The following is a 17326-nucleotide window of genomic DNA, read 5'->3' on the forward strand; positions in this document are numbered from 1 at the left end:
GATGCATGCAAATTCATTAACGCACAAATTTAAACCGTAACATTAATAATTTGTCATTTAATTATTCTATCGTGTTAAGGAAATCGTCGCTTACATGTATTTATTTATTTATATCTCGGCAGAGCTGGGGTCACGTGCCTTCGAGTGACGTAGCGTGTGACGCGCCGCGCCTGGTCCGTCTGCTTCCGGGTTGCTTCAGGGGCAGCATGTGTTTGTAGCGTTTTGGATTTTAAAACGAAAATCTAAAGTCTGACTTCTGGTTAATAGATCGTCAACATGAGCAGCCAAAAAGGCAACTCTTCTCGTTCGCGGCCACAGAAGCATAAAAACAGTGTGGCCTTCAGAAACGACAAATACGGAGCCACCATACAAGTGAAGGTATGGTGATTTAACGTGAATTCTGTCTCCGTGGAGTGTGGGTACGATCAACAGTTATTGAATGCCTTGAGGTTGTCATCAACTCAAGAAACATAATCATGTATTATTATCGTTAACTGCAATAGCATCAGTTACATGCCTATTTAATTGAGTGCTCATTTAAAACCAACGCTGGCGTTTTCCCTTCTACGTTGGTACCTTTCGACTGTTCGAAAATAATCTTGTGTTGTAAATCCAAGGTCTGTGGTGTTTCGTTTTTGATTGTAGATAGCAAACTCGAAAATCCATAATGGGCTCTGTCAAAGATGCAAAGATGTGTTGGAATGGAAAGTGAAGTACAACAAATATAAATCGTTGACACAGGCAAAGAAATGGTGAGAATCTGAACTTTTACAACATGAATACGTGCACATGTTTTATAACCGCGATCAATGCGATTTTGTGATCTCTGTTGACAATCTCACACACTTGCCCACTCATAATTTCTCGCATATCTTATTCCAGTGTGAAGTGTTTCCAGAAGAACGTGAAAGATGCATACCACATCATGTGTAAACCCTGCTCGATCCAGCTAGAGCTCTGTGCCAAGTGTGGGAACAAGGAGGAGATAGTTATTCCGTAAGTTTCCCAAAGTGTGTGTGTGTGTGTGTGTGTGTGTGTGTGTGTGTGTGTGTGTGTGTGTGTGTGTGTGTGTGTGTGTGGTCTCAATACAAAGCTTAATTTTGTTTCACACTTGTGCCATCTTGTGGACATTAAATACACTTTTAATTAGAGGAGCAATGAATGGAGATGTTATCGTGACCTGATTATGCAATATCCTCATGTCATGATAAGAGCTCATTTGAATTTTCACGTCGGTGTTTTGATCAGCACAAACAATGCTAAGCAGTTGTAAACCGTTGGCAACAATTAGTCAACAGTTTGCATCTATATTCACCACCTGTTAGTACATCAAATGTATTATGTTATCCATATTAAAAGCAAAATGCTGCTACGAGTCCCCAAACACAAGCAGAAATGCATCCCCTTACATCACAGAGTGAATGCAAAACCGCTTCATTTGTGTGCGACTGCCATATAGAGATATTTACATAATCAATTATTCTTATTGGGGGTTTTGCACGCACTGAACACTTTATAACTCTCTGGCTTTAAAAAATCAAGGAATGACGGTAGGTATAACATCCCCATGAAACCGACCAGACATTCAAGTTTATGTTTGAAATGGATATCATTCTTGCCTTTAATGGAACAGCAATAGATTTCCGCATCAGATTAAATAACTTAGTGCCAATCCCTTTTCGTAAACAAAGCAACAAACATATTATCCTTCCTGGCAACTTCTTTGTATTGCATAGAGAAACAGAATGTGATCTGTTGAGATCAAGATGGTGTCACGATAGCCTGGTCCTACCAGTCTCTCCTACTTCATTTCATTTGCACAGGGAGTCTGGACCCACTCAATTGACAAACGTTAACTCACTTGAAGGCGGGTGTCTCTTGAAGTTTAAACTATTGGACCTGCCCAGGGCCACTCTGGATCTGCCGTAACCAATCGCTAACGTTTGGCCGGGAATCACGTGGCGCGCAGGCTGTAAACAAACCAAGCACTGTGCGTGGAGATGTCCGTCAACAAGAGCTGACCTTAACGTCATTGTTCTCAGCCACTCCCTCTGTCCGCTGATTGTACGCACACAATTTGGACGGAGAAAACCCAAGAACATAACGCAGATGTAGTACTGAAGGGAAATGAAAATTGAGCGCAAGTACTTAGGCGGGCGGAGCCAGGCTAGGCTCACCAGGCTATGGGTAAACATTGGGACAACTGCATCACAGCAGGAAATGTCTGTTCTATGGCTTCTTTCTTGGACAAGGGGATCTTTTTATCATCTTTTTAGGCAGCCACATGGCTACTTGTAGAGCACTACTGGCTTCTCTGGAAGCTAAGCAGGGCTGGTGCTGGTCCATCCATGGATGGGAGAACAGTTGGTGATGGAGGGCGAGTAGGGGGGCTCATCCCTCTGGCCTATGAACCATCCATAATGCCCCAGAATCGAACCGGGGACTCTGGACTCCCTGACTCCCTGAGGCCACTAAAGACCCCATGGCACTTGTCACAAGAGTAGGGGTGCTGACCTCTGTGTCTCGGAAAAATTCCCAAACCAGTTATTGTACCAACATGGTTCCCTAATCCCCCCCCCCCCCCCCCCCCCCCCCCCCCCCCCCCTGGTCTTTATGCACCTCCCAACTGTGACAGCAAGTCATGGATGAGGTTTACCTCATATCCAACACAAGCACACATACACGAGTACACACGCACATTCTTACTATGTAAAGGGCTTCGGGTACCCAGGATAGCACATTATAAATGCATCAATTATTGTTATTAACATCCTTGTCCTTTCTCCCCCCTTCCTCTCCAAAAAAACATAGAATAAATCCTGAAGTGGAGGAGGAGGGTGAGCAAGGAGAAGAGGGTGATAAGAAGAAGAGACTGAGAAAGAGGAAGGATTTGGAGGATGATGATGATGATCTAAGTGACTTTGGGAGTGAGGACGACGATGATGATGATGGTGATGATGAAGACAGTGACTCCAGACCAAGGAAGACGCTCAACAAACTGCCTGTGCTCCCTGATATCTCTGGGGCCACCATAAAAGACTGAATTCACGATTGGGTTTCATTTCATTGCCCATTACATTATCCTTGATATGCTCCCGGATCATAATATTGGTTTGTATTTACCAAGCGTTCTTTTTTGTTATGTGTTATTGATCCGCTCTCAGAGAAGTTGTCGACGTGCTGAACTGACTTTTGAATAAAGAGCTTAGGTCTGTTGAAGCGCGATACGTTTCTCACCATTGGTCTGTAGAGCAGTCCAGGCCAGTCTTGGCTCTGTCATGTTGACATCGCTCAGGAAGTGTTGTGTGTGTGGAAAGCACCCATGACGATGTTGCAAGCTCGGAGTCCACCTTCATGGCCTTTGAGGCCGAGTCATGCCAGGGCTCTGGACTGGGGCAACATTACTTCCTGTTCCGAGTTGAGTTGCTACTGTCGGTGTAAAAGTGGCATAATCTGTCGTTACCCCAGACTCATTAAACTGACTCAAAGTTAACTAGTTGTTCTTAATGTTGGCTTTGGATGATTCATATTAGTAATTCATATTACTATAGCGTGTGTGTATTCAAAGTGGTGGAAACGCAGCGGAGAGAGAATGAAGGGGAGTGAGAAGCTGACCTCATGCCACCGGCATACATGCAGGGAGGGCCGGATTAAGAAAATGGCCTTTAAGGGCTGCAGCCCCAGGCCTTGCCAGCAGGGGGCCTCATGTCGAGAGGTGTCAAATGAACGCGTTCTTAATTGTAAAATAGTTTTTATAAACCTTGTTTGTATGTAAGGCTAATTCAAATGTGTTCCACCCTGGAGATTTTGCACTTGCACTGTAGGCATATCTGACTGCCTTTCTGTGAGTATTAATGGCCATTCCCTGGCTAAATAGTTTTTGCTTTGGAATAAATTAAAATCTGTTCATTTACATTACTGATTTATTATAGACATATAGATGTATGTCATGGCACATACAATCATTCCTTGGCTTTAAACTGTGAAGTGTGCGATCAGTTTCTTAGAGTCTTATATGGACTTCAAAGTGCTGGTGCACGTGCCGAGGGTTTGTCTGTGTCACGTGCGTCAGAGCGATATAGGGGCCTCGACCTGGTAAATAGCCCAAGGCCTCCACATTTGTTCATCCGGCCCTGCATGTATGTTTAATGTTGGTAAATAGTGCTTCTGATTTCTGTTCTACACAGCTGCTGAACTCACTATTATTGTAGTGAGTCCCTCTACCGTTCTTTTAGAAATGTTTCAACCGTCTGTGCCAGATGTAGCACAAGCTATGTTCAGGAACGTCTATCCATGTTCCCAGGATCCTCTATTCCCTGTTCAATATTTGAATATAACAAACACTAACCCTCATATTGTGTTTTGGTCCAATTTGACCCATTTCAAGGTTAGCTATTTCATAAATATTATCCAGTTTATTTTATTCTGTCCAGACGGTAAACGTGTCGTCCCCAAGGTGGATGTAAAATAACACAGCTGTACTGTCTCCGTTTGAACGCTGCAGGGCGCCATCCCCCCACGGCTTCTGAATTCCGACGAAAGTGAAACCTAAAATACCACCAACAATACAAATTACCAATAATGTTTGGAAACACGAATAGACATATAAATAATGCCTTGATCGCAGTTATATCAGAGTAATGTGAACACATCATAATTACACATTTCTCGGAGTCGGAGATCCCCTCGACTGCCGCAGATGTTCTGTTTCAGAGACCGAAGTAGACGGAAGGATACTAAAGATCTTACTTTTTTTCTTCAGTTACTGCAGTTATTGGCCAATAGTATGAACATGTGCGAATTCAAAATGATCGCACGGCCTAATTCAACGCTTTTGAAAGTGCATATCATTTTGGAGGTGTGAATGTATTTATTTAAGGTGATTTGCAGACAAAGCCCCTTCTCAACAGGTTAATCCCCTTCCATGGTCAAGTTCGACTTCGTAGTCGCCTTCAAAGTCAAACCCACTACCAAAAAATTATTTTCTATCAAGACGTGTGATACCAAACCACACCATACACCAAATCAACACGGTGCATGATCTGAGCGTGTACATGAGAAACGAGGCGTTATGCAGCTGTCGCGGTGGAAAAGGAGGGTCGGCTAATGCACGTCATCCACTGTATACTGGTCCGCAGCAGGAAGTCGCTCGACGATCCTGAAACCTGACACATTTTTGAGCGCATCCACTCGGTAGTAACGCTCATTTTGTCCAGGCGGAATCATGGCAGCTTCTGAAGCGTGTTCCTCCTCCGCCGCCACCAACTTCAAGGTGTTCAGGGGAACCTTCGTCCACTCGACCCAGGAGGAAGCCCTGGTCATACTGGAAGATGCGCTGCTGGGGGTGGATTCCACCGGGAAGGTCTGTGGCGTCTTCTGAGATATTTGTGAAGAGGGGAGAAAACTTGCAATCTGTGTAATAACTTGTAGCAGCGGGACCACTATTCTTATACCAGGATCCAATAGCGCTGTTTTATTTGCAGTATCAAATCATTATTAATATCGTTTACGATTGGGCATGACAGTACAAGCAATAAAAATACACATAGCCTATTCATTCTGTTATTTTTAATCAAAGGCTTGGATGAATATATTATTTATTATTTTGAGGTGTTGGGATAATAACTTGTATCAAGTAAGCCTATGTTGTAATCTTTTTTTTTTCTTTTTTTTTATGCTATATCTGATAAAAAACATTTCGTTTAAGTCCAGAAATGTTTGATTTATTACATATTTTCAACAAAAAGGTAGAGCATGTGTGATTCAATTGGATAGGAAAGACCTTTGGTTCTATGCTCTCGGTCCTGCGGGCAATCGTCCCTGGACGTGACAGAAACATACTGTCCTGTGTGTAGGCTGGCGCTGATCCAGTCCGATGAAATGCAAAATATTTAGTCAATCAAAGTCCCCCAGGAGAAATACATTTTGTTGTTGACAACGGTACAATATATTTAAGCAGTTAGTGACGTCTGTGTTGAGGCAACCCGTCAATTAGCGTGAAAGCATCGAGGTAGGCAGAGCTGCAGAGAGCAGAAATGCCATTCCCAGCCTTCCTTCAAGGACCCTACTCTCACACGTAGGCCTACAGTAGGCTACATTGCAAAGACCGTATATGTTATTTTTTGTTCGAACTAATGCGGGTATTTGAGTTGGCTAGCAGCTTGGCATTCTTAATAATGCATTCAGATTATAATGCAAACATGCCTTGTCTTGTGTTCATTATTAGATTTCCTTTGTTGAAAAAGGCCCGGAGCTGGAAAAAGTGTCTGCAAAGTTTGGATTCAACCCAAGTGCTGTTACTCAACTATCACCTCAGTGAGTGGAGGTTTTTAAACCATTACTGGATATATACATATAATATATATACAATATATAAATATATATATATATATAGCCTGGTCAGTCAATTATTTTAAACCTGTATATAATGGAATGGCATTGTGCTACTACTCATGTATTACTTATATTGTATTACTGAATTATATGGCCTTATTTTGTACAACATGATCTCAAATAAAGCATCATGTCTTCAGCTGTTACATTTCTAAATGTCTGCCTTAACATCCTCTGTGCCCCATCCTACACGGCAGGGAGTTCTTCATGCCCGGCCTGGTGGACACCCACATCCATGCAGCCCAGTACAGCTTTGCAGGCACTGCTCTGGACCTGCCCCTGCTCGACTGGCTCCAGACCTACACCTTCCCCGTGGAGTCCAGGTACTCGGATCTGGAGTTCGCCCGCCAGGTCTACACGCACGTGGTGGTGAGTGCAGCCCCTCTCTCTCTTCTCTGTCTTGTCCCAGGTCGCTACACACTGAGGCCCAATCCCATTTCTACCCCTTACCCCTTCCCCATGTTTTGAAGGGGGAAGGGGGAAGGGGTAGAAATGGGATTGGGCCTAATTTATTCGAAACGGAAACAGTCAGAAAACAAGTCGGTTCGTTGAATCAATTGGTTTGGTAACTAGGCTATTCTACTAAATAGCCTCAAAGTAAGGAACGTAATCCAGATTATTTAATATCATTGCCCTGTATCAGCTGGATATTATGCTTATTGCTTGTCCATATTTCAGAAACGGACCTTGAGAAATGGTACTACAACCGCCTGCTACTTCGCCACCATACACACAGACGCCTCCCTCCTGCTAGGAGAGATTGCGAGTAAGTGTACATCTTTAATCCTCATCAGCCAGTCACTGTTAACCTCTACTGTTAACCTCTTGAGGGCAACCAATGCCATGCCTCTAGGTTTGGACATGCGCTCGGCAACTAGTTAGGCAGCGATTCTTTGTGTATCCCTTTCTTTCTATGGCCTCATGATAGCATAGGAAAATGTCAAACTGCAGCACCGTAAAAAGTGACTTGAGTTCTAGAATGCTAATGTTAGCGGCAGGTATTGCTCATGCTTGAACTACAGAAATACATTAGTAATACAAATACAAATACTTTTTTCATAATTACGAGATAAGCATTACGTTAAAACCAACTATCCAAATATCTTGTGATTACAAGAAAAGATCATGCAAGATAAAATGTCTAAAGAGAACAGTATACAGTCTAAAGTGGTTACTTATCAATTGAATCTTCATCCCCAGAGGACCTGTTTGAGGCCATCACTACCAATAGCATTTAAACATGTGAGAAAGTCATGCGACATACCCCTGGGCCTATGAGATTCTCATCTTAAGGTCTATCATAATAACTATTGTTTAATGGAACACAATCCGTCCCCTTACAAAATAACGTGAATGTAACAACAATAATTATTTCTATATAACTGTACAAAACATGAAATGTATCTCATGCGGAAATTAAATCCGCCATTTATGCTATGGTCTTGTTTTATCCACTCTGTTCCAGTAACATCCACATTGATTATTTCAATTGCAATAAAAATCAAATAGGTGCTATCTTTCATTTGTTGCCAATGTTCCACAACATAGCCCTTGTAGTTGTGCAAATTCACTATGCACTTTGACTATCTAATCTTCAACAATAACCCAAGGCCTAGTGAGGAAGAGGTTAGGCATATGTTTTTTGTTTGCATATCAGACCATGTCAGGGCTATAAATCTATGGGAAAAATAAGAAATTCTAATGATAGTTGGATCCATCCACTATTCCTGGGGTGCATCTGCTTTGATGTGGAATTGTTCAACACATGCTTGTGCACACACACCTGCCCCTACACCTGTTGAGGCTGTCTGGTTCATGTTGCATGGGGAGAATGACAAAGCTCCACAACAAGGATCAAAGTTTAGTTTCCAGCACTGTTTGTCTACTAGTAGGGACTCTAGCTTCGTCAATCAACAACTATACTTAAAGAATAACCAATTTAACCCACGTAACTGAGATAACCTTAAATAACCCTAACCTGAAGAACCTTAGTGCCTTAATCTGCTGTTTAAGACAAGATGTGTCTGTGCCTGTATTACAATATCATTGAGAACATAACTCGAACCTTCACCCTGTTTATAGAGTCATAGGCTTGCTTATCTCTCGATTGGTTTGTGTTTGTGGGTCTGTGTGCGTGTGTGGGTGTTAAAGGCACCCAGTGCAACTTTCGAGGCTTAAAAATAAACATTCAATTTCTAGTCTTTTTTACACGTAGTAAGTTTCAATAACTCCATACCATTACATACCGACATTTAAGCAGCAAAGATGAGACGTCGGTTGTGTGGTGAGAACTGATACAAAATCGTTAACAACAACAATGCCGCCATTTTCTTTATTTTTTGTAACCTACAATAAATAAAGCAGGCTTCCAGTCAATGGAAAAATGGCTTCTCCCCACCGGCGATTGTGGTTGTTTACGATTTTCTATCAGTTCTCACCACACAACGACGTCTCATCTTTGCTCCTTGAATGTCGATATGTAATGGTATGGAGTTATTTAAACTTACTACGTGTAAAAAAGTAGTACGTTTATTGAATGTTTCAATGAATGTTTTCATTGAATGTTTACATAAAGTTGCACTGGGTGCCTTTAAGAGATTAACAGTTGCATAAAAATACTTACCTTGTGGGGATTCACAACATAACGATAAGATGAGAATACTTACTACACTATATAATACTCCCTCGAAGCCCAGGCAGACATATGTCTTCCAAGGCTTCAAGTTATGAGTTTGCTGTCAAACCCCAGTTTTTTTTTGGCCCCGGTCGATCTCTTTTCCTTGATGTTTTCATCTAAACAATATCTGCCTTTTCTCAAATTGTCTTTGTTTATTGTCTTTGTTTATTGGCTTCCTTCCCTTAAAATAATATCGTTATACTTTCACAAAAGAAAAAAAAATGAAGTGAAAAGTTGAAGGCCGCCGATGTGCATTCCGTGGTTTATTAGAAAGAGGCCGGCTTTCTGCCTTGGGAACATGTGAGTCAGGGCATCCCTTCATGACCTCAGGCTGAACTTGAGGCCGTTTCGCTGTAGTTCAGCATGCAATGAAAAAAGCAAGTCCAAAGAAACAACATTAATTGATTTTATTTGCTTATTGTCCGAAGAGTTAACCACAGCAGAACCTAAACATCAACAGCAGAACCTAAACATCCACAGCAGAACCTAAACATCCACAGCAGAATCTACACACCCACAGCAAACCTATTCATCAACAGCAGTACCTATACATCCATAGCAGAACCTATGCATCCACAGCAGAACCTGTACATCCACCCATAAATGTAGAGCGAGAGATGGAATACCTACTTTATAATCCCTCATCTATTAACTTTGAAACATGGGCTCAGTTCTTTAATACATGTGGATTTGGTTTCCTCGGTGTGATCAGCTCATGTTCCTTTTTCCAGATGACTTTGGGCAGCGTGCCCTGGTGGGTAAAGTGTGCATGGACCGAAACGGGCTTCATGAACATTACAAAGAAGAAACACAGGAGTCCCTGGACGAAACCTCACGGTGTGGAAACACTTTTTATATTATAAATATAAATATTACTCATTTTTCCTCAAGGGCCTTTGAAGCGGACGATATAATATATATATTCTGTGTTATATTTAAGCAAAAGATCAGGACAGGCTGTGGTATGTGCTCATTATATCACTGTTAAGGGGCGTTGTCCGGCCCCGACGCGCAGCGGAGGGCAGGCGACCCCCTTCACAGTGGTATAATGAGAACATACCACTGACTGAAGTGATCTATTGCTTTTATACAACGGTTACTAATATGGCAAAACGAAAGTCATAGACACACTACATTTAAAAAGAAACCAAGAAAGTCAAAGTAGCCGTTTTATTAAAGAATACAAAAAAGTAGTCCCTCCTGGCTGCCTTCAAATTGCACGACGGTCGCTATGCAACACACTTTAGCGTCCCTCCGAGAGAAGGCTCGGCTAGAGCGGTTCGCCGGCAATTTATCCTATGGAGCAGTTCACTCGCCGTGTGCCTTAGCTTTCGTTAGTCTCTCCATCGCCTTGCTCACTCCCGGAGTAACAACATTTACACCCTCTCCATCGTTCATTATATTTTTTACTTTGTAACTGTTTCTACTTCCAGGCGCGGAGTGATATGCAAATTTTCACAAAATGATCGGGCGTCATAGCAGTTATGTATACGCTCATTATACAACAGTTAGGAACCAATCAGATCGCTGGATTTAGGCCCCCCGTTGTATAAATATATATATATTAGTAGTTATTTTTATAATCTCTATATTTATATATGCTTACTTAATGTGTACATTACTATTTATTAACTCATCGTCATCATATATAACCTATTTAAATAGGTTATTATTGTCCATCCTATCCTGCATAAAGTTAACATTTGTTTTGTTTGTTTGTCCTCCAGCTTCATCAGCGAGCTGATAAAGAGGAAGGTACGTCTTCCTCACATTCTTTGTCTTTTGTTCTGCCTTCTGTTTCGACAACTACAACAAAGCCCTCTTGACACACACACACACACTTGACACACATAACCCTATCCACCAGACCAGCCACGCTGTGCGTGTTTTAAAGAAGGGTGGCTCAACCCGTTCCACTCGATATTGCGGCGTAGAGTCGGCTGTCCAAAAGTAGCATTTATTTTAAAAGGTTTACGATAGGATTTTACGATTGGATTTCTGTGTTTAAATCTCCATGTTCTACGTTTCGTTGGTTCCGTGGGTCTGGCAGTACCCCTTGGTGAAGCCGGTGGTCACTCCCCGCTTCTCGGTGTCGTGCACCTCGGAGCTGATGCTCAAGCTCGCCGAGGTGGCCAGGAACAACAACCTTCACATTCAGGTGAGCTTGTCACGTTTATTTTTGCTGACTGGTCCCTAAGCCAACCTCACCATGCAACGTCCACTGTTTCGGGGGGCGGACAAATCATTGAGAGCCGTGCCGTTTTTAACACCTTTTTTTCCCTTTACCCAAACATTGCATAACCCTATTCCCCGTTCATGACCAAATGTAATGTTATTATTCAGGTGCCTCTGGGCCAACTGATCTGAATGACCCAGCATCACGCATTGTCTTTTCTTTCCTCAGAGCCATATCAGTGAAAACAAGGATGAGGTGAAGCTGGTGCAGCAACTGTTCCCTGAGTCCGAGTCCTACACGGACGTCTACCACAAGCACAACCTGCTCACCAGCAAGGTGAGGTGCATGGAGGCGACAGCACTGTAATGGTGCTTCAAGCCCCGCCCCCCCAGTCCACAGTGTGGCCTGTAGGCAGTCTCTATGGATTCTGAACTCTGACCCGAATGTTGGCAAAAAGGAACTCAGGCAGCAGGTCAAAGCATACTAATTAAGGAGGAAATCTTCAGGACAAACCCAGGACGACCAATGGAACCCACCCAACATACTTCAGAGTCTCCAGGGTGTCTGCTGTTATGTTGCTGAGCTTCTTCTGTTTGACCGCCCTAACGCTGTTCCTGGTCCTACAGACCATAATGGCTCACGGCTGCTACCTGAGTGATGAAGAGCTGAAGATCTTTCACCAGACGGGAAGCTCTCTGGCTCACTGCCCCAACTCCAACCTCTCGTAAGCGCACGATGTCTAACAAAACCACTGGGCTACACACTGCTACTGCACTGGCATATGGATTTGTCTTTTATCTGTCTGTCTGTCTGTCTCTCTCTAAACTTAAACAATGAAACCACATACAATGTGGAAATCGAACTGCTCCCCAACAGAAATCCAGATGCTTGTCCTTTTTATGCATTCTCTCTCTCCATGTGCTAGCGCCATACACTGAGAAAAGCCAGACTATCTCCTGACTCTCTCTCTCTCTCTCTCTCTCTCTCTCTCTCTCTCTCTCTCTCTCTCTCTCTCTCTCTCTCTCTCCCCCTCTCTCTCTCTCTCTCTCTCTCTCTCTCTCTCTCTCTCTCTCTCTCTCTCTCTCTCTCTCTCTCTCTCTCGCCTCCAGGTTATGCAGTGGGCTGTTGGACGTCCGTAAAGTTCTCAGCCATAAAGTTAAACTGGGCCTTGGAACAGGTAGCCAGCCTTATCATGGCATGATGTTCTACGCACTATGTTTTAAAGATTGTCCGCCTGTAAATGTTTTTTGGTTGTACGTGTGCACATTCAGGGTTAGGGTTAGGGTTGACAGATGAGACAGATGTGTGGGTGTATGCGTGTGTCGGAACATACTGCGTCCATTCATGTGTTACATCGATGCGTTTGTTTCGTCGTTCAGATGTTGCGGGGGGGTACTCCCCCTCCATGCTGGACGCGGTGAGGCGAACCCGGGACACGTCCAAGGCCCTGAAAATCCAGGACCCCGTCCACCAGACTCTGACCTGGGAGGAGACCTTCAGACTGGCCACGCTGGGGGGAAGCCAAGGTATCCCACCCCAACCCAAACCCTCTTTTAGGGCATTGTGGAGCTGAGAGATAGGGCTGGATCTGGTTTAGGTATCAGCATGAAGTGTGTGTCATCATGTGCATCACATGGCCCATATGGCCGTCAGCTGTTAGTGCTGGTCCAGGCCATTGGCCTCAATGCTAGTGGTGGTCAAAAAATACATTGACGTCCAATACTGTGGAAGGCATGCAAAGTGTATGCATAGTGAATAGTATTCCCAAAACTCTCAGCCATGCTGAATTTGCAAGGTTAACTTATGTGTGGGGTGGTGATTCCCACCCTGTGACCGAATCACAGGGTAGGAATCACCACTCCCCTGAAGCTCCAGTTTGATTTGTTCTGCATATTTTCAAATGCTCCGCAACTATAAATACTTTCATTATACGAAACACTGCAACCGCTGGTGAGGCCAGTTCCCCAAAGCTGGCCTAAAAATTCGTTTCGAAGAATTTTGTGAGAAATGAATGTTAGTCTTCATTTCCACCTCAGCCTCCAAGAAACTTTTAAAGGAAAAGCACACAGCAAAATTTATTGGACCGAAAATGCATGTATTAACAACAGAATATCGCAAAGACGACTAAGACACACAAGCAAGCCAATTTGCAGGGACCGTGCCCACCTATCCAACCAATCACAACACAGACATCAATCAACTAACCCAATCTCAACTCAAACTAAAAAACAATGCCACACAAAGAAACACGAACCGAGGGAGGGACATGATGACAGCAACCACAATGGCAGAGGCCGTTTGAGGGACAAAGGGTTTTGTCCGGATACACACCCGGATCTATTGGTCAGTTAGTGTGTGACAGCGTTTTATTACCTGTCAGGAATGCTGCAAAGTATATCATTGAATGACATGATCCCTTCTGACCATAACCTCCACAGCTCTGTCCATGGACGACCAGACCGGTAACTTTGTGGTGGGAAAAGACTTTGATGCCCTGAGGGTGAATGTGGCTGCGCCTAATGGCCCTATCGACCTGGTTCAAGATGACGGACCAAAGGTACACACACACACACACACAAACACACACACACACACACACACACACACACACACACACACACACACACACACACACACACACACACACACACACACACACACACACACACACACACACACACACACACACACACACACACACACACTCACACACACACACACACGCATGCATACCGATGCAAACGCATTTGCACACATGCATATGCACATTATATATATGTATACACACAAGATGCACGATACACACAGTAAAACAGCTGATCTTTAAAGTCTTGACCTTATCGACTCAATCATCAATTATTTCCCTTTCAGGTTCTGCTAGAGAAGTTCCTGAATTTGGGTGAGTGCCAAACGGTCTTACTTTCAGTTCCTCCACTGAAGATGCTGACGTTTGCTTGTCGGTTTGCTGTAGCTGCCTATACTGACTCCTATGTTTGACCGTGTGCTTGTTTTTGGTTCGCAGGTGATGACCGTAACATCCTAGAAGTGTATGTGGCTGGAAGGAAGGTGGTGCCCCTCTAGTAACCTGGGCAGCAGAAGAGAAACAGTGCCTCGTGTCTCTTGGTGTCTCAAGCATGCCAAGTGTGAATGTTCTAAGGGCTCTAAAGTTAACTTTGAGTAAAAGGGATCAGCAAAAGGGAATTGAGATACATTTGTTATTTTATGTATGTTCGGGATATCATAAAATTGGTTTATTTGTTGTACATGTCCACTTACAGCCTTACACTGAATGTGTACCGAGCATTTATGGTTGTATCAAATTGTATAACTAATCAGCAACTGACCTCAGCAATTTTAATGCTGAATATTGTAGAAAAAACATGTAATGCTATTGCTAGGATATAATCCTACATTTTGCATATCTATGCGTATATATCTTTATCCTTATACGTTTTCATAACCTGTCAGTTTCCAGCATATACTTTGCAATTATTTTAATTGTAAATGTGTAATCTGTTTGTCAACTAATTCCAATGGGTCTTTTATTTTATCACGTTTAATTTGACTCCACTCTGTCTGTACATCCTGTGCCTTTCTCTGGATCCAAATGTTTCTCCTCATGCTTTAAGGTGTGAATTGTGCTTAATGAAAAAATGCTTATGTTGCTTTTCCAATTACAGCTTTTCCAAAACAATTATTGAGAAGGGAAATCTTGAAGAAGGGAAGATCACCATAGGAATGATATATATAATTTACGGAACTAAGAAGTATGAAGGAACCATATGTATCCGGAAATAATGCAATAAATACATTGTGTTCGACATACGTCTCTGTTTCTCTACTGCTTGCACATTTGCAGTTCCTTTTTCAGGGAATTCCCCCTGCTTTGCACAGGGTCGGAAAAACATGTTGCAAAAATGTTGAAATGCAACGGCTTATTTCCCCTATTTAACCTAGCGGAAATTTGAAATCAGCACCAGCAAAGCTGGACTGAGACAAAACTCAGCCCAGGCAATTTGAGGCCCACTGCACCGTCAGTCAACGGACGTGGGAAGGCGTGCTGACGGATGGGGGAGTAGTCTTTGCAGATGCATCCGTCAGCCAATCAAATCGGTTCGCCGGGTTCTTCCCTCTTCTTCCTGCTTGTTGCGAGGCAAGATGACCAGCTTTCCCGCTTTCCAGTATCGTCAGAGCCCGAGTCGCGTCACAGTGCTTAAATTTGCATACGCGATCTGATTGGATGACGGAACCGTCGCTGCCGAAAAAGTTGAACATTTTTCAACTTTTTGACGGTGGCGAACGCTCCAAGTCAACGGACGGATCCACAATGCATTGCGCGACCGTCCCCATTCAAAGTCAATGGGCAACGGACAACTGACGGAGGTAGTGGGCACGGGGCGTGAGGATCATTGACCGTCAATTAGCGTCTGGAAACTTTGACCAGGCTGGACCTTAACAGACCCAAATTAAACATGTTTACATCTAAAGTATGGATTCCCGCAATTAGGTAGTTTTACATTGTAGGCTATCATATGATATATTATTTGTCTGTTGAACGTGAAACTCGTTGGGCCAATCCCGATAGTGCCCAGTCTGGTTCAAATCGGTAGGCTATTTGAACCAATATATTTATCTGACATTTGATTAAGGCACTAGGTGTTATATTAAAGCTCGCAGTGTGTAGAATTTAGTGGCATCTAGCTGAACGGACCTGGCAGCTATGAAATATACGATTCATAAGTAGGTTTTAATTAGTGTATATAATCCCATGAAAATAATCGCCCCCTGACTTTGGGCCGATTGGAAAACTAGGAGGACTTCAACGAACTCGGTGCTGTTGGTGTGTCACTGCATGCGGGCCGAGATCAGTGCTCTCCGCTCGGCCATGCATACGTTCGTCAACAGATTCCAAAACGTATGCCCTTTTCCATAATTTTTCAATCTATTATTGGACAAATGTGAAGAATATAATCATGGGGTTGATGGGTCGTCAAACAACAAAATGTGAAAAAAAATTACTAATTCTTCAAGATATAGGCCTAGTTGTATCGTCAGACCGGGAAAGTGCTATGCCAGATGGCCCAACATGGAGCACCAGACAGAAGGCCTAGTCATTGTCGTGACGTTTTGACACTCACAAGAAGGCTCTCTTCAGTGGAGGGTTACGGGAGCACGTACAGGTGTTACACCGAATTCTGAGACCCACCGAAAAGTGTGACCCCAGAGGGCGCTGCTTTACATTTCTGCCACATGCACGGTGTGCATTGTAACAAGATCATAAATTAAACATAAGAACTCCCCCCACCGGTGGGTCTTTCTTTTCATGAAACTAACATTAATTCTAAACAGCATATTTTACGAAGTAGCCTATAATAGGAAATTCTCAAAGGTAAATCAACGTTATGAAACACTGACTGTAGCTTTTTGGAAAGAAGCAACGGTGATGGACCGTAGGCTACTAAACGCCCTATCCATTGTATGGGTCTGTAAATGGCTGCTAATCAAATCAAATGAAATGTATTTATTAAGCACATTTAATAACAAGATGGGGGGAGATCTTAAGTTTTATTTATGTTTTTGCCTGTCTACCTTCAAACTCGTGCATGTTGCAGAAAACATGCAAAAGCGCCCCGGCCCTGGGTTCACACTATTCGGTGGGTCGCAGAATTCGGTGTAACAACGGCCCCACCAAATGGTTAACTTGGCACCGTCCCGCACCCACTCAAGTGGCTGCTCCCACTTTGCCTTTCTTCATTAGGTGATTACTGCAAGCAGCGCTCAACCTTTGTTATTCTTAGCCTTATTATTTTTTTCTTAATTATTCACGATACATTTTTGGACCCTACTCATGGCAAAGGACCGGCAGATTCCAATGTTACTAATTTCAAAAACAAGATGCCTCCTATGGTACTCTACAGTTACACCTTGAATTGCACACACAAAGTAAAGAAAATGTCTAACGAGGAATTCCTGATGCAAGAGCTGGTTGTATGGGTTGTGTATCTAGGTGCGTAGTTGTATGTGTGTGCTTGTGTAAGCTTAGTGCTACAGGGCACTCAATTGCTGCCAGTTTTAATGTG

The 17326-nt window shown here is 43.2% G+C and overlaps 2 protein-coding genes across 2 annotated transcripts; both read left to right on the top strand.

Annotated features, from left to right (window-relative positions):
- The first annotated feature begins 141 nt into the window (after positions 1–141).
- c6h9orf85 (chromosome 6 C9orf85 homolog) lies at positions 142–3913 on the top strand. The gene is made up of 4 exons (XM_056592915.1): positions 142–378; positions 646–752; positions 883–996; positions 2812–3913. The coding sequence occupies exons 1-4, from the start codon at positions 277–279 to the stop codon at positions 3041–3043; spliced, it is 555 nt and encodes a 184-aa protein (XP_056448890.1). The 5' UTR covers positions 142–276; the 3' UTR covers positions 3044–3913.
- Positions 3914–5129: 1216 nt separating this feature from the next.
- Positions 5130–15089, top strand: gda (guanine deaminase). Its single transcript, XM_056592907.1, has 14 exons — positions 5130–5362; positions 6227–6315; positions 6591–6762; positions 7072–7159; positions 9802–9907; positions 10798–10825; positions 11121–11228; positions 11475–11582; positions 11873–11970; positions 12356–12423; positions 12626–12772; positions 13685–13803; positions 14118–14145; positions 14269–15089. The coding sequence occupies exons 1-14, from the start codon at positions 5225–5227 to the stop codon at positions 14325–14327; spliced, it is 1356 nt and encodes a 451-aa protein (XP_056448882.1). The 5' UTR covers positions 5130–5224; the 3' UTR covers positions 14328–15089.
- Positions 15090–17326: the final 2237 nt, after the last annotated feature.

This window comes from Gadus chalcogrammus, chromosome 6 (genome assembly GCF_026213295.1).
Source record: "Gadus chalcogrammus isolate NIFS_2021 chromosome 6, NIFS_Gcha_1.0, whole genome shotgun sequence".
Lineage (NCBI taxonomy): Eukaryota > Metazoa > Chordata > Actinopteri > Gadiformes > Gadidae > Gadus > Gadus chalcogrammus.